Source organism: Camponotus vicinus, unplaced genomic scaffold (genome assembly GCF_025532165.1).
Source record: "Camponotus vicinus isolate PSW18456_S1 unplaced genomic scaffold, iyCamVici1.0 SCAF_8, whole genome shotgun sequence".
NCBI lineage: Eukaryota > Metazoa > Arthropoda > Insecta > Hymenoptera > Formicidae > Camponotus > Camponotus vicinus.
In genome coordinates this window covers 11,245,877-11,272,846 of record NW_028141980.1, presented here as the reverse complement: position 1 = coordinate 11,272,846, position 26,970 = coordinate 11,245,877, and the positions used below count along the sequence as shown (strand labels likewise).

The 26,970-nt window shown below is 28.9% G+C and overlaps 1 protein-coding gene and 1 long non-coding RNA gene across 2 annotated transcripts; both read left to right on the top strand.

The window, feature by feature from the left end:
- The first annotated feature begins 10,373 nt into the window (after nucleotides 1–10,373).
- On the top strand, nucleotides 10,374–13,027 carry LOC145976022 (uncharacterized). Its single transcript, XR_014440153.1, has 3 exons — nucleotides 10,374–10,605; nucleotides 10,953–11,046; nucleotides 12,935–13,027. It is a non-coding gene; the product is annotated as an uncharacterized LOC145976022 (long non-coding RNA).
- A 9,036-nt stretch (nucleotides 13,028–22,063) lies between these two features.
- On the top strand, nucleotides 22,064–26,429 carry LOC145976399 (lariat debranching enzyme). The gene is made up of 7 exons (XM_083107456.1): nucleotides 22,064–22,425; nucleotides 22,531–22,822; nucleotides 22,987–23,087; nucleotides 23,221–24,077; nucleotides 24,982–25,137; nucleotides 25,470–25,682; nucleotides 25,894–26,429. Exons 1-7 carry the CDS (start codon nucleotides 22,229–22,231, stop codon nucleotides 26,079–26,081), a joined length of 2,004 nt encoding a protein of 667 aa, XP_082963582.1. The 5' UTR covers nucleotides 22,064–22,228; the 3' UTR covers nucleotides 26,082–26,429.
- Nucleotides 26,430–26,970: the final 541 nt, after the last annotated feature.

Sequence of the window (26,970 nt, the reverse complement as noted above, 5' to 3'; positions counted from 1 at the left end):
ATAAAATTATTGATCATTTCTACGATTGTAGAAGAAAGTATTTGCATTACTGGCGCATTTTGCGCGGACTTATTAAAGACAATATTCAAAGACATGGAAAGAGAGACAAAGCTTCGATGTATAAGTCAACGATTAAATTATAAGATAACGTTAAATTATAAGATAAATCGTGATTTAAAATTCCCGAGAAAACGCGACGATTAAATAAATCGATAATATTCGGAATATCCGATTGCGATATGTATAATTTTTATAATATAATAATCGAAGCTCTCAATAGACACGAGCGCGATATAATTATTGTCACGTAAATATAGAAAATCGAAGATGTTTCGACAAACATTTGAGGTCTGTAATGTTTGCGAATATACAATTCACCGACCGATATATTTGCGAATTTTTATAAGATAAATCGCGATTTAAAATTCGCGATAAAACACGACAAATAAATAAATCGATAATATTCAAAATATTCAAATGCAGATACGCGAGTGACATACCGGTAATATCCGATAAAAAGAGGAGCGTTCTTAAAAATGGAGAACGATTAACATCTTGTTTCTACATCAGATTTCGTAAGATCAATCTGCGAAGAAAAGTTAAGTGATCCATTGAACGTCGGGAACTTCACTGTAGGAGGGAACGAATCCCGGATCTTCCGGACTATTCCCAATAGCAATGATTTCAGTAATAAATCAACGACAATTATCCCTCGTCATTATGTTCAATTCACGAAATTGATATGCACGTCAGAAAACATGTTCTTCCATTACTAAGAAATATATTTCTTCATTGAAAATTAAATGGATATAACGATTTTTTTTATAGAAATGTGATTACGAACGATTATATTTATAAATAATAAAATACATGCATCATTGGAGTTTGTGTTAAATGTGCGAACACATAATTTGGGGTACCGTTTGCGCGCGCGAGACGAATCGAACCCGATAACAGCAAGATTTAAAAAATTTCAATTCGAATAGTGTGCAAAATAAAATAAATGAAATAATTTTAAATATATAATTAATTCTAGATTAATTCTCTAGAGATTCTCTAGATTCCTTATTCTTATAACATTTAAATTAATTATTTTTTTTCTTTTAATCAATCTTACTGATATAGGGGTACCCATTCGATTCGTCTCTAAATTTTTAAGTATTCGCACATTTTATGTAACATTCATATATAATTTCGCGTATATATAATATATCATATTAATAAAAATTATAAAAATATTTTGGATACGTTAATTTGTGCATGTATTTTATTATACATATATATATAAAATAGTATATATCTAAAAACTAATATTCTAAAATGGCGATGTCCAATACCTGCAAATAGTTTCTTAAAAGAAACTAAAAACTAATATTAATATCCCCAGTACCTAGAAATAATTTTTCAAATGAGATAATTAATTAATAATTAATAAAATATATTCGATCGTAATCATTTTTATCCAAAAAGTTAATAAAATTACAATATGAAATTACTTAAAAAATAAAACTTTATACACAACGCTATATTCATTTTATCTATTATTAAATCTCTCTGGCATTAAATAATAATAATACCAATCCTAATAATGACAGAACATTTTTAACGAAGAAAAGAATATATGCATTTCTCTCACATCTAAATATATATTATTTAAATTAATTCGATTTTAAAGAAGCGTATGGCGTTCGTCGTTGTATTACTACCGAAATCATTGCTTTCGGAAATTGCCAGGAAAAACCGGGATTAATTCCATTCTTACAATAAAAATTCCCAATTTTCAACAGGGCACCGAACTAGACGTCGCGAATGGATCTTACAAGAACCGATGAGAAATAATTCTCCATAATGAAAATCGTCTCCTCGGCGGTACGAGCCACGCAACTTTCATTAACGTTTATCTAACGAAAGGAACAACGATAACTCTTTTATTAAAATGATAATCTCGTATAAGAACGCGAAAAGAACGCGAAAAGAACGCGGGAAAAACACGGTGTTTCCGCAACTGTAATTTATAATTTATTTATAAATATTTTCCGATACGCAATTCGTAAATACACAAATATAACTGAAGAAACAAATTATTAAATTCATAATAATTAACTCGCGATTCTATAATATCGAAGGTGATCGTTAAATTTTGTGAAGCTAATATTTCGTAATAATCGTTGACTTATCATATCGAATCTTCACATTCTTATTCCATATTTCTTTATATTTAATTAACAATATTTAGCAATATTATCTGACGATAGAGACAGCGATAAGATCTTTTATTAATTCAATCTCGTTTGAAAATGCAAAAAGAACGCGGAAAGAGCACGGTATTTTCACAATCATAATTTATTAATTTATTTTACGATTATTTAGTTACGCGCGATATGGAATTCATAAATAGATAAATTTAACGGAAAGCATATCATTAAATTTATAATAATTTGACTCGCGATTCTATAACGAAGGCGTTCGTCAAATTTTGTAAAGCTTATATCTGATCATTAATTTAGCACCGAATTTTTACATTTTATATAAAAATTTTCCGAATTTATTAATGACTCTTTGATATAAAAATATAAACAGTTACTCTTTTATGAGTATTTCAAAAATATATACTATAGAATCAAATATGTTAATTTAATGAAATTATTATTATATCATCATTATACGTACTTTCGATAATTTTTGTGTAATTTACATAAGAATGTATTTACGTAATTTACAATCGTAAATACAATTTCATATAATATAATTATAGTTATAATTGTATTTTATACACATTTATGTGTCAATAATTAAAAATATCAATATTATGATTAATATACAATTATAACTATTTACAATTTACAAAACACAATTTACTAATTACAAATTACAATTTACAAAATACAATTTATGTTATCAATATCAAATAAATGTACTTGATTTATTCAAATGTTTAATAACATAAATAATTTGACATTGACAGCATTAACATTTGGACTTAATATTATAGCTATATATTAATTTACACATATATATGATATATTTTTAATTTTTAAAATAAAATATAACATGTTAAAATATATCTTGAACATTTATAATTATGCAATTTGTTTAATATTCTTGAAAGTAATTTTGATAATTTAAATTTCATTTTTAAAACATTTTTAAAAATAAATTCAATTCGCGCATGATTAGTTAAATGAAATAAAATGAATCCTACAATTTTAAATATAATTAAAAAATCACGTTGTTCGCCACGGTTTAATAGAGAATAACGAAACGAATGATTTTACCAAAGTCCCTCTCTAATAATTTAACTATCTAACTATATCTTTAACTATCGATGTATTAGTAGAGTTTAATAAGATTTATATAATGATTTAAATAATCGCGATTAATCATTAATAAAATTATCCATCATCTTTGTAAATAGTAAAAAAAATATTTGCACTACTAGCGCAGACTATAAAAGATAATATTCAAAGACGTGGAAAGACAGACAAAGTTTCGACGTATAAATCAACGATTAAATTATAAGATAATATTAAGATAAATCGCGATTTAAAATTCCCGAGAAAACGCGACGACTAAATAAATCGATAATATTCGGAATATCTGATTGCGATATGTATATCTTTTATAATATAATAATCGAAGCTCTCAACAGACACGAGCGCGATATAATTATTATCACAAAATATAGAAAATCGAAAATATCTCGACAATCATTTGAGGTCTGTAATGTTTGCGAATATACAATTCACCGACCGAATTACATCCGAATTTTTATAAGATAAATCGCGCTTTTGAATTCGTGATAAAACGCGACGAATAAATAAATCGATAATATTCAAAATACTCAATTGCAGAGGGACAGCGATAAAATTCTTTTGTTAAAACGGTAATCTTGTATAAGAGCGATTAAAAATTTTATATTTGATCACGCGATGTGTATATACTTAATATGTATATACTTTAGATGGCACTCCCGGTTTCGGTACGAGCGAAAATCCCATTTCACTTACAAGAATCAGCTTCGAACCAATAGGTCGGGAACGCAACGATACAACGAGCAAGGATTAAGTCCAAACCGGAAAGAAGACGAAACGATTGACGGAAATAGAGGAAAATGAAGTTCACCAACTCTTTTTCGCGCATAATTATCCTATCTCGTATCGAACCTGGACCCGCTAAGCACGATTTCAGGTGCTTCGCCCGGAACACGAAGTTTCCCGCAATGCAGGATATGGCTACACCAGGCTGGTAGACGGCAAAAGAAGAGGATACCCACATTTTTTAAATGCTAACATTCAGCAATTTAGAAAATGGGGAGGCAACCCCTTTTACCGAGCGAAAATCGTGCCTAGGGGAATCCACTCGACTCCTCGACAGGGTTAACACACGCAGTGCGTGTGGCTGTAGACGAGCAAAGAGAAGGGACCCATTGACGACCATTCCGAGCAATCGATCGAGTTCTAATCAATTCGGGCCAAATCATTTGACGAAGCACGAAGCGCGAGTGTACGTTGCAGAGCAACGTGTGCAAACCCGAACATCCCAGTTAATTGGCATCGGAAGTAGAGACTCGTGACAATAATGAAATTGGGATTTTTATACAAAAAGTTCAACGCGGAAGCGCGAAAACGCGACGACGCAAGAATACTACAACGCGGAAACACGGTAACGAAATGCCGCCGTTCGCGACACGTTGACGGCATCGACGACGCAATGTGCGTTCAACGCATTAAATGCGCGTGCCACATAAGAGCCATTGTGGGATCTTACAATAAAAATCCCCAATTTTTAACATGGCACCGAACTAAACGTCGCGAATGGATCTTATAAGAACCGATGAGAAATAATTCTCCATAATGAAAATCGTTTCGACTCCTCGGCGGTACGAGCCACGCAACTTTCATTAACGTTTATATAACGAAAGGAACAACGACAATCTCGTCTAAGAACGCGAAAAGAACGCGGGAAAAACACCGTAATTTTTTCGCAACCGTAATTTATTAATTTATTTATCAATATTTTCCGATACGAAATTCGTAAATACACAAATATAACCGAAGAAACAAATTATTAAATTCATAATAATTAACTCGCGATTCTATAATAGCAAAGGTGACCGCGATAAATTTTGTGAAGCTAATATTTAATCGTTGACTTATCACATCGAATCTTCACACTCTTATTCCATATTTCTTTATATTTAATTAGCGCAATGTTCAGGAATATTATCTGACGAGAGAGATAGATAAAATTCTTTTGCTAAAACGGTAATCTTGTATAAGAACGCGAAAAGAACGCGGAAAAAGCACGGTATTTTCGCAATCATAATTTATTAATTTATTTTACGAATACGATATTCAGTTCCGCGCGATATGGAATTCATAAATAGATAAATCTAACGGAAAGCATATCATTAAATTATAGTTATAATTGTATTTTATACACATTTATGTCAATAATTAAAAATATCAATATTAGACTATAATTAATATACAATTATAACTATTTACAATTTACAAAATACAATTTACAATATACAATTTATAATGTTATCAATATCAAATAACTGGATTCGATTTATTTAAATGTTTAATAACATAAATAATTTGATATTGACAGCATTAACATTTGGACTTAATGTTATATATCATATATATATGTAAATTATATATTTATATATTTTTAATTTCTAAATAAAATATAACATGTTAAAAAGTATCTTGAACATCTACAATTATGCAATTTGTTTAATCTTCTTGAAAATAATTTCGATAATTTAAATTTCATTTTTAAAATATTTTTAAAAATAAATTCAATTTAATTTCTTAAAAATAATTTTAATTTATTACAAAGAATTACACGAAAGTATCCAAAATATACGTATAATATAAAATTTATTAAAAATTTCTACATAGTCAAAACAAGATTGATTAGCGTTGGTGAATTATGCGATATTCATTATTAATAATTAATATGCAATAATAGAATTTAGTAAGTTTTATGTAACGTAAATATATATAATCGTGATCAAAAGAGTCATTAATAAAATTATCGATCGTTTTTTCGATTGTAGAAGAAAGTATTTGCATTATTGGCGCATAATACAAGATAAATAACGATTTAAAATTCGCGAAAAAACGGTAACGAATAAATAAATCGATAATATTAGTAATATTCGATTACCATATGCATAATTTTTGTAATACGATAATCGAAACCGCCAATAGACAGCGCGACATAATTATTATCAAACAAATACGAAGATATTTCGAGACATTTGAGATCTATAATATTTGCGAATATAGAATTTATTGTCTGATTTATTTGCGAATTTTTAGAAGATAAATCACGATTTATAATTCGCGAGAAGACGCGACAAATAAATAAATCGACAATATTCGAAATATTTGATTATGATATGTATAATTTTTATAATATAATCGGAGCCCCTAATAGACACGCGCGATATAATTACTATTACACACAAGTGCGAAGATAGATATTTCGATAGACATTTAAGGTCTGTAATATTTGCGAATTTATTTGCGATTTATTTGCGATTAATACGCTATTTTATATAAATGTCGCGATTGAGAAAACGCGTATTGAAAATACATATTACATCTTGCGCATGATTAATTCAATGAAATAAAATAAATCTTAAAACTTTACAATTTTAATATATAATTAATATATAATTAAAAAATCGCGTTATCACCACGTTTAATAGAGAATAACGGAACGAATGATTTTATCAACGTCCCTCTAATACTCTAACTACATATTTAACTATATCTGAAATTATCAATGTAATAGTAGAGTTTAATAAGATTTAAATAATGTAAACAATCGCGATTAAAACAGTCATTAATAAAATTCCATCAATCGTCTTTTAAATAGTAGAAAAAAATATTTGCCCTACTAGCGCAGACTTTAACGACAATATTCAAAGATGTGGAAAGATAAACAAAGCTTCGATGTAAGTCAGCGATTAAGTTAGGTAAATCGCGATTTAAAATTCACGGGAAAACGCGACGAATAAATTAATTGATAATACACGGAATATTCGATATGTATAATTTTTATAATATAATAATCGCGAAGTCCTCAATAGATACGCGCGCAATGTAATTATGCTGTCACATATAAATGCGAAGATATATTTCGACAGACATTCGAGGTCTGTAATATTTGCGAATATAAAATTCACTATCCGATTTATTTGCGATTAATATGCAATTTTATATGAACGCCGCGATTGAAAATAAAATACATATCTCGCGCATGACTAACTAAATAAGATAAAATGGAAAATTTGTATAATATGATAATCGAAATCATCAATAGACGCGCGCGCGACATAATTATTATCACTCAAATTATCACGCAATTTGTAAATAATCGCGATTAAAACAGTCATTAAAAAAATTATCGATCGTTTCTTAAATAGTAGAAAAAAATATTCGCACTACTAGCGCATTTTGCGCGGACTATTAAAAATAATATTCAAAGACGTGGAAGGATAAACAAAGGTTCGATGTATAAGTCAACGATTAAATTATAAGATAAATCACGATTTAAAATTCCCGAGAAAACGCGACTAATAAATAAATCGATAATATTCGGAATATCCGATTGCGCGATATCTATATTAATTTTTATAATATAATAATCGAAGCGCTCTCGATAGACATTATTATCGCGCGCGTTATTATTATCGTAAATGCGGAGATATTTCGACAGACAATTTGATGTCTATAATGTTTGCCAATATAGTTCTCACTATCCGAGTCATTTGCGAATCTTTATAAGATAAATCGCGATTTGAATTCACGAGAAAACGCGACGAATAAAATAAATCGATAATATTTGGAATATCCGATTGCGACATGTATTAATTTTTATAATATGATAATCGAAGCGCCCTCAATAGACACGAATAAATAAATTAAAAAATAATGTTCAAAATATACGATTGCGCATAATTCTTATAATATAATTCGACGTCATTTGATACGCGGATGACATATCGGTAATATCCGATAAAAGAGGAGTGATCTTAAAAATGGAGAATGATTAACATCTTGTTTCTCATCAGATTTCGCAAGATCAATCTGCGAAGAAAAGTTAAGTGATCCATTGAACGTCGGGAACTTCACTGTAAGAGGGAACGAATCCCGGATCTTCCGGACTATTCCCAATAGCAATGATTTCAGTAATAAATCAACGACAATTCCCTCGTCATTATCTTCATTTCACGAAATTGATATGCACATCAGAAAACATGTTCTTTCATTATTAAGAAATATATTTCTTTATTGAAAATTAAATGGATATAACTACTTTTTTATAGCAATGTGATTACGAACGATTATATTTACAAATAATAAAATCCATGCATCATTGGAGTTTGTGTTATATGTGCGAACACAATAATTTTGGGGTACCGTTTGCGCGCGCGAGACGAATCGAACCCGATAACAGCAAGATTTAAAAAATTTCAATTCGAATAGTGTGCAAAATAAAATAAATCAAATAATTTTAAATATATAATTAATTCTAGATTCTTATTCTTATAATGTTTAAATTAATAATTTTTGTCTTTTAATCAATATCTTGCTGATATAGGGGTACCCATTCGATTCGTCTCTAAATTTTTATGTATTCGCACATTTTATGTAACATTCATGTATAATTTCGCGTATATATAATATATAATATTAATAAAAATTATAAAAATATTTTGAATACGTTAATTTGTGCATGTATTTTATTATACATATATCTAAAATGGTATATATCTAAAAACTAATATTCTAAAATGGCGATGGATGTCCAATACCTGCAAATAGTTTCTTAAAAGAAACTAAAATCTAATATTAATATCCCAAGTACCTAGAAATAATTAATAATTAATAATCAAATATATTCGTTCGTAATCATTTTTATCAAACAGTTAATAAAAACTATTACAATATGAAATTACTTGAAAAATAGATATTTAGACACAACGCTATATCCATATTTAATCTACTATTAAATCTTTCTGGCATTAGACAATAATAATACCAATCCTAATAATGACAGAACATTTTTAAAGAGAAGAAAAAAATAGATGCATTTTCTCTCACATCTAAATATATATTATTTAAATTAATTCGACTTTAAAGAAGCGTATGGCGTTGAATGACTACCGAAATCATTGCTGTCGGAAATTGCCAGGAAAACCTGGGATTAGTTCCAATCTTACAATAAAAATTCTCAATTTTCAACGGGGCACCGAACTAGACATCGCGAATGGATCTCACAAGAACCGGTGAGAAATAATTCTCCATGATGAAAATCGTTTCGACTCCTCGGCAGTACGAGTCACGCAACTTTTATTAACGTTTATTTAACGGAAGGAACAACGATAACTCTTTTATTAAAACGACAATCTCGTCTAAGAATGCGAAAAGAACGCGGGAAAAACACGGTGATTTCGCAACCGTAATATATTAATTTAATTATGAATATTTTCCGATACGAAATTTGTAAGTACAAGTATAACTGAAAAAACAAATTATTAAATTCATAATAATTAACTCGCGATTCTATAATATCGAAGGTGATCGTTAAATCTTGTGAAGCTAATATTTAATCGTTGACTTATCACATCGAATCTTTACACTCTTATTCGATAATTCTTGATATTTAATTAGCAATATTTAGGAATGTTATCTGACGAGAGGGACAGCGATAAAAATCTTTTGTTAAAACGATAATTGTGTATAAGAACTTGTATTAAAAATTTTATATTTGATCGCGCGATGTATATACTTAATATGTATACCTATACATTAGACGGCACTCCCGGTTTCGGTACGAACGAAAATCCCATTTCACTTACGAGAATCAACTTCGAGTCACCGGTCGGGATTGCAACGATACAACGAGCAAGGACTAAGCCCAAACCGGAAAGAAGACGAAACGATTGACGGAAATAGAGGAAAATGAAGTTCACCAGCTCTTTTTCGCGCATAATTATCCTATCTCGTATCGAACCTGGACCCGCTAAGCACGATTTCAGGTGCTTCGCCCGGAACACGAAGTTTCCCGCAATGCAGGATATGGCTACACCAGGCTGGTAGACGGCAAAAGAAGAGGATACCCACATTTTTTAAATGCTAACATTCAGCAATTTAGAAAATGGGGAGGCAACCCCTTTTACCGAGCGAAAATCGTGCCTAGGGGAATCCACTCGACTCCTCGACAGGGTTAACACACGCATTGCGTGTGGCTGTAGACGAGCAAAGAGAAGGGACCCATTGACGACCATTCCGAGCAATCGATCGAGTTCTAACTAATTCGGGCCGAATCACTTGACGAAGCACGAAGCAAGAGTGTACGTTGCATAGCAACGTGTGCAAACTCGAAACATCCCAGTTAGTTGGCATCGGAAGTAGAGACTCGTGACAATAAGGAAATTGGGATTTTTATACGAAAAGTCCAACGCGGAAGCGCGAAAACGCGACGACGCGAGAATACTACAACGCGGAAATGCGGTAACGAAATGCCGCCGTCCGCGACATGTTGACGGCACCGACGATAGAGAGTCGATGACGCAATGTAACTCTTTTATTAAAACGACAATCTCATCTAAGAACGCCAAAAAGAACGTGGTGTTTTCGCAACCGTAATTTATTAATTTATTTATAAATATTTTCCGATACGAAATTCGTAAATATAACTGAAAAAACAAATTATTAAATTCATAATAATTAACTCGCGATCCTATAATATCGAAGGTGATCGTTAAATCTTGTGAAGCTAATATTTAATCGTTGACTTATCACATCGAATCTTCACACTCTTATTCGATAATTCTTTATATTTAATTAGCAATATTTAGAAATATTATCTGACGAGAGGGACAGCGATAAAATTCTTTTGCTAAAACGGTAATCTTTTATAAGGACGCGAAAAGAACGCGAAAAGAACCCAGAAAGAACGCGAAAAGAACCCGGAAAGAACGCGAAAAGAATGCGGAAAGAACACGGAAAGAACACGGTATTTTCGCAATCATAATTTAATAATTTATTTTAAGAATATTCAGCTCCGCGCGATATGGAATTCATAAATAGATAAATCTAACGGAAAGCATATCATTAAATTTATAATAATTGACTCGCGATTCTATAAGAAAGGCGTCCGTCGAATTTTATAACGCTTATATTTAATCATTAATTTAGCATCGAATTTTTACATTTTATATAAAAATTTTCCGAATTTATTAATGACTCTGATATGAAAATTTAAATAGTTACTCTTTTATGAATATTTAAAGAATATATACTATAAAAATAAATATGTTAATTTAATGAATTACTATTATATAATCATTATACGTATACTTTGGATGATTTTTCGTGTAATTTACATAAGAATCTATTTACGCAATTTACAATCTTCTTAAACATTCATAATTTTGCAATTTCTTTTAGTATTCCTGTAAATAATTTTAATAATTTAAATTAATAATTTAAATATTTTCATTTTTTTAGCATTTTTAAAAATAAATTCAATTTAATTTTTTAAACTGAAATAAAGCCAAATTACAAATTTTTCTATATTATATTAGACTGCTAACACGGCCATATCTCATATGATAAAATGTAAAACAAAGGCAACTATTTATAACTGGACAGAATTTATACCGGGTATCACAGAATTTAACATAACATAACTATCGCTCTCGAAAGATGCAATTGTAATTTATATGAGTATCGATTGTATATTTATTTTAATAATTGCTGGTTATTGCTTATATTTATTTAAATGCTATATTTTAATATTTTGTAACTACTTATGTTCATTTTAATCACTATCTCGTAGAAGTTTATATTTATTTTAATAAATGCCGGCAAAAATTGACAGTACGACATAATATGTATATTAATCTAATCTGTATATGTATATCCTGCCCAAATGTAAATGGTTATCCTGGCTTCAGCTGTTAGCAGCCTGGTATAATATATAAAATTCTTATAATATAAAAGTCTTTGTGTAGATTACCAATAAAAATTGATTGATATTATAAAAATATATGTAATTAATAAATTTTTATAGTAATGCATAATTTATAATAAAATATAAAATTAACGTGTATAACATTTATCATATTACATTTATCACATTACAAGTTATTTCATTAATTAATCATTTGGCTTTACATTAAGTTTAAAAACAATATCTACAACAAATGTTGTAATGGATGAGCTAATAAGAAATTAGAGTAAGATAAGTGAATAAGATAAATGCGCGTTATAAGCGAATAAATTAGCATTAGATGTAATTGATACAATTTTTTGTGTGCTTTATTTTTAATAAATTAGGTAAAATCTATACAAAAATAATCTCTTCTCTATCTTTTTTCTTTATAATTAAAATACTGCAATATATTTTCGCAATGGATGCAATATATTTCGAACGAATTTATTAAAAGTTATTTAATTTAATCTATTCTAGCTCATCCATTTTAAGGCAACGGATTTATCTACAATCTCTATGAATCCGTTACTTTAAAATTAAATAAAAGTTTTTATTACTTACCGGAGCATTGACGTGCCACAGCAGAGTTGTCATTATCGAAGCTATGTTGTCTGTAACATACAAATATAAAATTCATTTATAACAAAGCTCAAAATACAATCAATATTTAAAGAAATTATTATTGTGCGGAATTTCATATCCGGTGTGTAAAATAATAAGCAGATATAAACACGTGGGAAGATTTTATAAATTTTAAAATTACTTTTTAAATAGAAATTTTTATATATGATTTTTATAAAAATCTTTCTCTCTAATTTTCTCTTTAATTCCTTTAAATTATAAGAACGAATTATTGTGCGTACGATTTATAACAATTGATATACAAATAATAAATATTCACCATCAGGTTGCTTCGCCGATGCAAGATGCCTCTCCCAGGCCTCCTCCTCCTCTCACAATAGTTTGTTGGTCTGTAACATACAAAGAAGATTCAAATTGTAGTCACGGTCAAAAAATTATTATGATATGCATTTAATTTTATATCCGACGCACATAAATAATAAGCAGATAAACAATTTTATAAATTTTGAAAAAAATTCTACTAATAAGTAATAATTTAATAATTCTATTAAAAGCTATTCGAATGTAGAAACTTTTAAATTACAGTTTTCATGTAAAAATTTCTCTCTTTTTCTCTTGTTTAAGTCATGTACATAAAAAATCAAATTACGAGATTAATTACTTAATTTAAATCGCGCGTACGCAATTAATAAATAATTATATATAAGCGATAATTTATTTACCATAGAGTTGCTTCACAGGTGCCTGATGCCTCTCCCAGGCCTCCTCCTCCTCTCATGTTGTTGACGCGCGATACTTTCAACGGCACTCCCGCACTCACGAGCGATATTTTTATATCGCTATTTTCGCTATTTTACGCGCGGTACTTAACGATATCCGCACTATTTCGATGCGATTAAAAATTTTATATTTGATCGCGCGATGTATATACTTAATATGTATACCTATACATTAGACGGTACTCCCGGTTTCGGTACGAGCGAAAATCCCATTTCACTTACGAGAATCAACTTCGAGTCACCGGTCGGGATTGCAACGATACAACGAGCAAGGACTAAGCCCAAACCGGAAAGAAGACGAAACGATTGACGGAAATAGAGGAAAATGAAGTTCACCAGCTCTTTTTCGCGCATAATTATCCTATCTCGTATCGAACCTGGACCCGCTAAGCACGATTTCAGGTGCTTCGCCCGGAACACGAAGTTTCCCGCAATGCAGGATATGGCTACACCAGGCTGGTAGACGGCAAAAGAAGAGGATACCCACATTTTTTAAATGCTAACATTCAGCAATTTAGAAAATGGGGAGGCAACCCCTTTTACCGAGCGAAAATCGTGCCTAGGGGAATCCACTCGACTCCTCGACAGGGTTAACACACGCAGTGCGTGTGGCTGTAGACGAGCAAAGAGAAGGGACCCATTGACGACCATTCCGAGCAATCGATCGAGTTCTAACTAATTCGGGCCGAATCACTTGACGAAGCACGAAGCAAGAGTGTACGTTGCATAGCAACGTGTGCAAACTCGAAACATCCCAGTTAGTTGGCATCGGAAGTAGAGACTCGTGACAATAAGGAAATTGGGATTTTTATACGAAAAGTCCAACGCGGAAGCGCGAAAACGCGACGACGCGAGAATACTACACCGCGAAAACGCGGTAACGAAGCGCTTGCCGTCCGCGGCACGTTGACGGTATCGACGACGCAAAAGGGTACTTAGCTTCCCATTCAGGCACCTTAAGATTTATCATAAATAGAAAAATTTAAGATAAACTTCAAGGCACCATCCAAGTACTAAGCCCTCCCACCGCGACAAGGTGTACCCCATGGGAGGGTTATATTATATATAATTTTATATATAATATAATACATAATTTGAAATTTATTTTGTAATATAGTACATAAATTTAAATTCGCAAATATGAATGATAAATAAAAATATAAAGGATAAGAGAACATCTATTATACAAAGCAATGTTCAAAATAATTGATTTTAAACCTAATTATTGCGCGCAATTAATTTTTACATTTTTACTTTTAAATAGATATATCTTAATATTATAAATTGCGTAATTACAAAATAATTTATATTTCTTAGATATAAACTTTTAAAAATATGATAAATAAAAAAATTTCTATTTTTTTATATATGAAATATTTAAATAAATATATTAATTTGAAATGTTTTATAAAACATAAAAGTATCTGAAAATATTAATTAATAAAAAATTTTATAAATGTTTTAATTATTTTAAAATAAAATGGAATATTTTTTATAAGTATATGTATTATATATGTTACAATTTAAAATCACTATTAAATCACAATCAAAGAAATAAAACGAAACGAGAAATATGTATATTTTGAATATATATATTATTGATAAATAATTTATATTATATTGTTGCGTCCGCGGAACGCGGTATATATCGAACGCGATATATATCGAACGCGCGCGACATAATCGGCATACGCTGACGCTCGTGCATTCATAAATAATAACGCGATTTAAGGTGCACAAGAATTTTAATAAATCGCGAGTAACATACAAGAATTCAGAATAATCGTAAAACGGATCATGAATAGACGCGCGTCCGCACAACTTGACAGCTGGGCTTAGACTCTCTGACAGTCGTTGTTTATAACAATATTTTGACAACGCGCGCAAAAACGATCTTCTTCGAAAGAATTCAACGGGTGACGAATACATTCAGCGGGACGGAACGCGGGGACGCAACAATATAATAAATAATGAATGTGATAAATAATTTATATTAATGACTTACATCATATCTTATTGATCCATCCACTTCCAAAACCTCTTTTTTTCTTTTGCTTCCTTCGCTCTTTTCTCGTGGCACTTTAATCCTCGTTGCACTCACACTTATTCACGAAAAGTTCCTCGTTGCACTTGCAATTGTGTTTAGAGAAAGAATTTGATAATATATGAAACGTCTCACATCACTACTTCACTGCTCAAGAGCCACTGAGCGAATGATCGTAAGTCAAGAACATTACCGCGGTACTGTTTATATCGCCAGGGTCGACTATGGAAAGGAAGAATTTGATAATATATGAAACGTCACTACTTTATTGCTCAAGGTACTGTACGAATGATAATAAAGCCGTGTAACGTATTAACAATAGCGCGATACTGTTTATCAAGGTCGAACACGGTGTTATTGATAATTCTCTCGTTGCCGAAATATTTTCTGTAATATAAAATATTCGCGCGCGGAATATTAAATTATAGAAGTATTTTAATTTATTGATTTAAATTGATTATTTTTTAACAATTTATCACGGAGCCTTTCGTTATGCTATTTATTTGCATCTATAATTCGATTGTTTTACTTTGTATTCTCTCATAATCCAAATTATTTTTAGATTTTCAAGTAGAACGATAAAGTAACACGGATGAAATATATTTGTGACTCTAGGTATTGAAATAATAATTATTGTTCGTAAAGATCGCAACGATCGAAGCAATTATTTAACATTTTGGATTCCTATCATTTAATCGATTCTCGATTAAATTGTACATTGTTTAATTAACAAGGATTGTTAAAATTTAAGGTATTAGTCGAAATATAATTAATTCTAATATTGTTAATGAAATAGGTTACTGTGCGAATGATCGTAAGTCAGAAACATTACCGCGGTACTGTTTATATCGCCAAGTTCGACTATGTAAAGAAAGAATTTGATAATATATGAAACGTCTCACATCCCTACTTTACTGCTCAAGATTACTGTGCGAATGACCGTAAATCAAAAACATTACCGCGGTACTGTTTATATCGCCAAGGACGACTTATACTACGTTATTATTATAATTCGTCGTTGAAATCTTCTATGAGTTATTGTCGATTAAGAAAATTTAAAGCATTGGTTGAAATTTATTTAATTCTAATAGATATCGTCAAGGAAATTATTATAATAAGCATTAATAATCGAAAGATCATAACAAAATTAATTCTTTTATCCCCTTTTATGTATCCCCTGTTTCAATTTTTATTCGCAGTAATTAATGATTGCGATGCGATAAAGATTTATCGTTGCGATACAGTTTCATGTCGTTTATTATAAGTTAATTAATTTTTAATTATTAATAATTATATCAAATCATGTTTCAATATAATTATTAATAATTATATCAAATCATGTTTCGATACTAATCGTAATCGTGTTTAGAAAAATATTCGACAATATGCGAAGCAAAATATGTAGTATAATTATAATATAATTTATAAATTGATGATGCTATCAACATCAAATAAATATATATTCGAATTTATTCAAATATTTTCAATAATACGGATAATTTGATGTTGCATGAGAGCATTATAACACACACGCTTGGACTTACAATAATATTATATACATATATGGATAGAAAGAGAAAGGAAAGTTCGGAGAGTAAGATAATTTTTCGAAAAATGAAGATATTGCAAGATATATTTTCCATTTTTCGAGACTTTTATTCAAGATTTATTCTCTATTGTGAGTGTTATAAATAACTTTTACACATAGTTTTGTTATAATTTTCATAATAACTTGATATACATAATAAATTGTTATATAGAATATATACATAGAATATTTTATTATATTACACGAAAATATCAGAAATGCGTACAATGTAAAATTTATTAGAAATTTTTAGATTGGCGTATATAGCTGATATAATCTATCGCAATCAAAAGAATCACTAATAAATTTATCGATTATGTCTTTCAATTAAGAAAGAGTACCCGGAATTTTAATGTATTTTGTAAGGTTTTCTAAAAGAAATATTATCGTGAAAAAATAAACTAAGTTTCGATGTTACTCAATGATTAAATGAGAAAAAAAATCGCGATTTAAATTTCACGTATATACATGACAAATAAATAAATTGACAGTAATAGTAATATTTAATTACAATCCGTGTAATTTTTATAATAATCGTAACACAACGTGCGCACACGCAATATAATTATTATCGTTTTATATGATAATAAAAAAGTATCAAGTAATTAATTTTTCTATTGGATTTAACAGTTAACACTTAGCAATAAAACAATAATTTATTTTATTGTGATTTTTATAAGAATAATTATTTCTTTAACGATACTTAAAGATTAAGTGTATTTTATTCGATGTTTTATTATTCAACTTTTTAACAATCTAAATACAATTCAAATTATTATTAATTTTAATTCTTGTCACACACTTCTATTTTTAAATCAATATGTCAAAAATTAAATTCAAATATAATCAATTAATATTCTTATAGATCTATTCTTTATAAAACTCAAAATAATTTATTTTGTAAAACTAATTATTACGCGCAATCAATTTTTTTATCTTTTAAGAGAGATTTATCTCTGATATTAATACTTTAAATGTAAAACTAGCAAAAAAATGTTTCTTTATTATAAATTTTTGAAAAATATGATTATATAAAGAGAGTATGTTAATTTTCATATATGAAATATTTAAATAATTATATTTTAAAAATATTTTATAAAATATTAAAATATTTATATATAAAAATATTAATTATTAACAAAAATATTATAAATGCTTTATTATAGACACTTTAAATTTGTTAAAATAAAACCTGGAATATTTTATACATGCATTATATTACGTGATTTTTAGAGCGAATTATATATACCATTGAGAAAATGAAAAAATAATAAGCAATATGTCTATTTTCAAATTAATATATATTGTTGCGTCCGCGGAACGATATGTATCGAACGCGCGCGACACAATTGATCGGCACACGCTCGCACTCGCGCACTCGAAAATAATAATACGATTCTTTGAAACACAAGAACCACGAAACATAGAACCACAAGAAACATACAAGAACTCAGATAATTCGTAAAACGAAACACAGATTTTAACGCGCGACCGCTCAGTTTGACAGCTGGGCTCAGACTCAGCTGACCGTCGTTGATGTTAAACAACCTCTTAACAACGCGCGCGGAGACGATCTTCTTCCATCGACGTACTTCCCGACAGAATAACGGATGGCGTATACATCCGCAGGAACGAGACGCGGGGACGCAACAATATAAATAATAAATAATTTTTATAAATTACTCACCGCATATCTCTCTGGCTGCTTCAGGCTCCCTCATTGTTCTCTGGCTGTCCGATACTTTTCCAGATATCCTTCTCCTTTCTTCATCCTTTGTTTGCACCTTCACAGCACTCATGTTCACTCGCGAACAAACAATTAATTATATTTAGTCATATGTAGAAACGATTGCGAGACACTTTGCACGGCACTCCCGATCACGGAATAATTACGAGAGACGCACTTTAATATAGTGTATAAGGGATAGAGAAGTACGATTCGCTCGACGTTTTTATGAAATCAAATTAAATACTAATTCATTACAAATGTTGTTTTCATTATTGATATATATATATATATATATATATATATATATATATATATATATATATAGTATTAATATACATGTATTGCATATATATATATATATATATATATATATATATATATATATATATATATATATATATATGCAATACATGTATATTAATACGAATTATAGGATCGAAAGTTTAATAAAATTGAAAATCATGATACAATAATTGTTTAATTAATAATTAATTTAAGAATATACGACGTATTTCGCACTACGATCTTTACTTCTCGAGTGTTGCCGTGTGAATGATACCAAGACCGTATGACTAGCGCGTTATTGTTTACATCGTCAAGGCCGAACACCGTGTTATTGTCCGTTCGTCATATCGAAATATATTGTATTATATTATATTATATTTTATATTATAATATAATATAATATAAATATATTAAAGTACGTAAAATATTTCGATGACGAACAGACAATAATACCGATCTTGGCGTAAACAATACATATTTATATTATATTATATTATATTATATTATATTATATTTTACGTATTTTGATACAGCAAATAATTTGTCGATATTGATCGCGATCGCATCTAGAAAAGGATTTAACGGAGCGCCTTGTACTACTACTTTACTCTTTGAGTGTCGTCGCGCGAATAATAATAGAGCCGAGAAAATTAGTCCGAAAGACCGTGTTATTATTATTTTTTTATCGAAACATTTTTCAAGACTATGGCATGTAAACATTAGCGCGCTATTGTTTACGCCGCCAAGGTCGGTGTTATTGTCTTGTTCGTCATCGAAATATTTTACGTACTTTAACATACACACACACACACGCACACACACACACACACACACACACACACACACACACACACACACGTATATATATACATATACATATGGAATATATTAAAGTATATAGAAGTACTTCAGATTATATAGATTTTTTAATTATATGATTATTTATTAAAAGATTGATGTATCATGGAGCCTTACATTATATTAATTGTTTAGATCCACGATTCAATTATTTTACTGTGCGTCCTTATAATCCGAATTATATTTCAATGATTGAAAAATAAAACAATAAAACATCGCAGACATATTATATTCGACTCTATAAATATCTATAAATATTAAAGAAATAATTTCTGCTCATGAAAATCGATTTCATATCGAAATAATAATTTATTATTTTAGATTTCTGTTACTATATATATATATATATATATATATATATATATATATATATATATATATATATATGATTCTTATTATAATTAATTAAATGAATAAATTACGAAATATGCGATTCGAGAATTTTCGTCGCGGTATGTATATAGATATTAATTATGTGTTATTTAAAAAGTTAATTAATTATATTGTTATAATAAATAATTTTCCGATGTTAATCGCGATCGTATCTAGAAAAGAAATTTAACGGCGTATCACTATATTACTCGTTAGAAAATATTAGACAATAACATATGAAATTATATAAATCGTTTCACAATCGACATGCAGATGTTACAATGCTATCTGTATCTCATTTATATAATTTCATATGTTATTGTCTAATATTTTCTCTAATGTGTTATATTAATTATTTTGTTTCAATTTTTGATCACGGTAATGAATGATTGCGATTCGATAAAGATTTATAGTTGCGATATAGTTTCATGTCGTGAATTAATTTTTAATTAATTAATTTATATTAATATTTAAAGTAAATTATGTTTTGATACTAATCGTAATCGTGTGTATTTAGTAAAAAAATTACAATACAATACGAAACGTTTCTCACCACTACCTTATTACTCGAGAGTCACCGTGCGAATGATGACAAAGCCGAAACATAGCGCGCTACTGTTTATATTTTATATTGCCAAAGTCGAACACCATGTTATCAATAATTCGTTGCCAAAATATTTTATATATTATAAAATGTACATTAACGCGGAATATTAAATTAATAAAGTATTTTAATTTATTGATTAAAATTGATTATTTATTAAACAATTTATCCTTTCATTATGCTAATTATTTGCATCTATAATTCGATTGATTTACTTCGTGTTCTCTCACAATCCAAATTACATTTAGATTGTCAAGTAGAACGATAAAGTAACACGGATGAAATATATTTGTGACTCTAAATGTTATAATAATAATTATTTTTTTTGTCCGTAAAAATCGCAACGATCGAAGTAATTATTTAATATTTTGGATTTCTATCATTTAATCGATTTTCGATTAAATTGTATATTGTTTAATAACAAGGATTGAGAAAAGTAAAACATTGTTCGAAATATAGTTAATTCTAATATTAAAGCTTTAACATAGCGCGCTACTGTTTATTTTTTGTATTGCCAAAGTCGAACACCGTGTATTTTCATTTCAGAAGTATTTTCATTAATTAATTAAAATTGATTATTTATTAAATAACTTATCACGGAACCTTTCGTTATGCTAATTATTTAAATTTATTCGATTATTTTATTTTCAAAGTCAAATTCTATAATATTTAGTTTTGCATTTTAGAAGACTGACTTAGAGCGAGCTAAATAAATAAATAAATAAAAAATAAATAAATGATGTTGAGAAGAAAAAAAACACACATAAATAAATAATAGCGTGGAAAGAGAGAACATACTAATATTTTTATAATATAATAAATAACATACTAATATTTTTATAATATAATAAATAACATACTAATATTTTTATAATATAATAAATTATTATTAATTCAATTATTTATATTTTTATTTATATTATTTATATTATCAGAGAGACATATATGTTACCCTCTGAGAACATTCGTGAACATTGGCTTTGTAATTCATGTTCACGTTTTTAATGTCCACAGAGGGAGTATCGCTTCCAGGGATCACCTAAAAGCAGGCCATGACATCTCTCAGTCTTCTCTCTGCAATCAAACGCTATTCTATTCTAGGTAAACTTTCGAACACACCCAAGAATACTTCGCAAATACGCAAATGCTAGTAATTTGTCTATCTTAGTATTTTTCTCATTCTATGAGTCTAGCTCATATTGTATTCGTAGCAAGTTTAATGTCAATGGACTGAATTGTTTACAATAATTATAGATTCGATGATTAAATATTTGTATACATATTTAAAGAGAACCCACATGATATTGATCATCAAATCGTAGAGATTTTAACTTTAGACTTATTCAATTTAGTTTCAATAATGAGAATCGCCGTAGAAGGTTGTGCTCATGGCGAATTGGATATTATTTATGAGACTATACAGGAGATTGAAAAAATAGATGGGAGAAAGATAGATCTGCTTATTTGCTGTGGGGATTTTCAAGCTACTAGAAATTTAAGCGATTTAGAATGTATGGCAATATCGAACAAATATAAAGATATGTGTACATTTTACAAGTGAGTTTACTATTATCTTTTCAGCAAATAAAAATGCTCATTAAAGATGTTCAATATAATTTACAATTTATGTGTTTAAAATAATTCATACATTTAACTTTAAAGATATTATTCGGGTGAGAAAAAAGCTCCAGTGTTAACCATTTTTATTGGAGGAAATCATGAAGCATCAAATTATCTTCAGGAACTGCCATATGGAGGATGGGTTGCACCTAACATTTATTATCTTGGATATGCAGGTGTAATACAAGTGGCTGGAGTTAGAATTGCAGGACTTTCTGGTATTTATAAGAGCCAACATTGGATGCAAGGGCATTATGAAAAGCCTCCATATTCTGATAACACCTTACGGAGTATATATCATATTAGGAATTTGGAAGTCTTTAGATTAAAACAGGTAAATATTAATTATAATGTAGTAAGAAACTGATGGAATTAACTGTAAAAAATTGATGGAATTATATAAATAATATAATAATTATATAAATAATTAACTATATAATTTTATAAAATAAGGAATATTTGCAACAGAATATATAATTTTTTTTATATTATTTTCAGCTTTCTGGAAAAATTGATATTTTTCTATCACATGATTGGCCAGCAGGAGTAACAAAATATGGAGATGAAGATGCATTGTTAAAACGAAAACCATTTTTTAAGTAAGGAACTTTTATCTTATCAAAACTTCATGAATATTGTTTCAAAATTTTATTATGTTAAAATAATAGATAAATTTTAACATTATGTTAAGAGATCTAATACTCAATCATTATATTAAATTTTATATTTTAGAGATGATATAGAAAGCAACACACTTGGTAGTCCTCCAGGTATGGAATTGTTGGAACACCTTTATCCATCTTACTGGTTCTCCGCGCACTTGCATTGTAAATTCGCTGCTCTCGTTCCCGAGAAAGGAGGAACACGAGTAACGAAATTCCTAGCGCTGGACAAATGTCTACCAAAACGGAAATTCCTTCAAGTATTGGAAGTACGTTCTCAGGAGGACGGTCTGATACAATTGGACTATGATCTTGAATGGTTAACGATATTATATTTGACGAATCATTTATTAAGTGTCAAGAGCAATATTCAATACATGCCCGGTCAATATGGTATTGGCAGATGGACATACACACCTACTATGAAAGAGAAACAAACTGTATACGAGAAATTTAATTCTAATTTACAAATCCCTCATAACTTTACTCAAACCGTGAAACCATACAATCCGTATGACACACACGTTCGAATTGAGCAACCACAATTGTTGATAAACGATCAAACTACTCAATTCTGCCAGATGTTGGGCATCGACGATCCCTCTGCTTTATTACAAATCATTGCGAGCTCTACTCTAAAAGATAATAGCAAGTCGAGCGAAATATCGGAAATGGACACGTCCGGCGAGTACATGTCGGAATCCATGGAGATCTCGTTTCAGGAAGAGAGCATGCTTAATTCTACTTTTCAGGAAAATTTGACGAATAAATATTTCGTTGATAACTCACCAACGAATTTGTTCTCAAAGAGCAATAATGACGATGAATGTCATAATTCAGATTATGTAGATACGAATAAAAGCGCTTTGGATGATGATAATGTTAATATTTCGACTATGTCTGTAGATTCCGCTTCGATGAGAGATAGTAAGTAATGTTGATTAAACGCTCAAGAAAATAAAGAAGCAAAAAAGATTTGGAGATGATGTTACTAAACGATGTTTTGTTACAGGTAATGGACAATGTGTACAAACTGAACCAAACTGCAAGAAATTTAAACGTCGGAATTATTCTATATATTCTAATACTCTTTAACTGTGATATAGTGTTTTCTTATTAACTATTTGCATCAATATTTAATATTGATTGCTACTATTGTATAATAGACTTTCTCTTTTGTGTTATAATCTAATTAGTAAATAATTAGTATGTAAATAATATTAAAATTTTTTTATAAAGATAAAAAGAAAGAAAATTATATCATGCTAACAAAAAATTTTGTAAATTAATTATCCATTTTTATTTTTAATTTTTAACATGTTTACCAACATTTATTATAGTAATGTGAGAGTCTTTAGATTGCAAATATTATGTTTTTATACATTTATTTCCCCGCATTAGATTTCTTATTCTATAATCGTATTTTAAAATTTTTATATTGTATAATAAACAAATATTTATTATGTCTGATCAATTTTTCTTTTACAATTTTATACAATTCGTCTAAATATACGACAATTTCCAATTATTCGTAGTTTATGTTCACGAACGATTGTTTGATTAATCGATCGAGTATTGCCCATCCCTATTCGAGTGCAAATGTTTCGATTGGTAAACATGCTGGATGCCTGCGAAACGTGTCGATTTGTTTACTTTTGATTGTTTTTGATTTATTCGTCTACTTATAATCGTTATGATAGGTCAGTAAATAATGGTACTTGTATATCTTCTCTCGGAGAATGCTTTCTCGATCATTGGAGGCTGCTTGTGTGCACGAAGTAATTAACATCAAAATGTCACGACGCTTGTAAATATGGTGGTGAATAAACGTGCTTCGAGCAAAGTGTCAATTCTTACTTATTGTCGACTATCTTAAACGCAGAAATGGATAAGTTGACTATCATCTCGGGAATATTGTTCTTGCTAGCGGATATCTCTGCCATAATTAGCATTGCTATGCCAGATTGGATCATCACCGATGTCGGCGGTAATTGACATGCCACTTATTTTTATTTTCAAAAGAGCAAGATATTTTTCTCTACTTTTCTCTATTATTATGAGCGGTGCATTTTTAGCATTATTGTTAATGAGATATCTTTGATACTTGTTTTATGACAATGATAAAATTATTTCGAGATATTTCAGTCTATGTGATTAATCAAAATATTATGAGAAACTATACATATTATTCAGATATATACTAGATATAAACTATACATATTATTCAGATTTTTACTATATTTTTTATCAATCAAAAAATATTACATGTATAAGAAATTGTACACATCATTCAAATATAATTTTATATTTTTTTAACAGGTGATACAAGACTGGGTCTTATGTGGTCATGCATGACCTTGTACAATAGACCACAGGTTTGTTACAAGTCAGAACTGCAATCGGAATGGTTGATGGCATTGATCTGCATATTTGTAGGTTGCATTTTGATAACGGCAACCATAATATTACTGGTCATTTCACATTGGGATCGTAGTGTCATTCCTTATGCACGCTGGGTAGGATTTGGTGCAAGTATGTATCATAGAAATACATGATATTTAATATAATAAAATGTGCATAAATACATTAATAGAAATGCAATATATAAAAAGTTATGAAATAATAAGTTATCTTATAAAATATGATTAATAATATATCATATTTTATTTAAATTTTAAACAACAAAAAGTAGTACAGCTAAAATTACATTATGTATAATAATTGACATAATTAAATTCTCCAGTGGTGCTATTCTGTCATGCGGCAGTAATATTCCCCATGGGGTTCCACATTGATGAAATTGGTGGGCAACCGTATCAATTGCCTAATTCGCATCAAGTTGGAATTGCATATATTTTATTTGTCCTAGCATTATGGATCACAGTAATCTCTGAACTCTTTGCTGGCAAAGTTTGTCTGCCACATTTTTAGCATTGTTCCATAGTACAAGTATTTGTTAATTATATTCTGTTGACAATTAGTCTTATACTATTTGTATATACTATATATTTATAATATCTACCTTAATGATATATAGAATTTATCTTATAAGGAACAATGTTATATATGTATAACATTATACTTTACAAAAGTTGCATGAAATTTTGCTACAATTCTTATGCCATGTGTCAAATAGATTAAAATATAGGAAAAATAATTGTATATATTAGGGAGAGGATTTCTATATCCTATATCCATTGAATTTCCTTAAGAAAAGAATTCTATATGTTCTAGAATTTTTTAGTGATTAATAATACAATAAGATTTTAGATAAAAGAAAATCTAAAATAAAGATATAATTGAAAAAGTACATATATATATATATATAATAGTAAATATATATATATATATATATATATATATATATATATATTTCTTATAACTACTAAATACTAAATTTTTGTATAACATATATATATATATATATACAGTTTTATTTTTTGTTGTAAACTTCAAATATATTTATTTACAAAACTCGAAATAAGTGAATTATTATAATAGTTTAATGCATAGGTTATAATTAGATTTAAAACTTAGAATATATATATTTCTTATCTATATTATACAAACATATATACTAGCAAATGTATGTGTGTAGTGAATATATATACTGTAAAGTTAATGTTAGACAACTAAAACTTTTTTTTTAATTCTGAGTATAATAATTCTAATTTTTTAAACATTATTTAACACAAGATTGCGTTGCAAATAAATGGCATTTTATTTACATACAAAGCAAACAATCGGATTATAATTACAAAACTATTATATAATATTCAAACATAATAAACAAGTTTTGTTGAACACTTCAGTTTTAAGA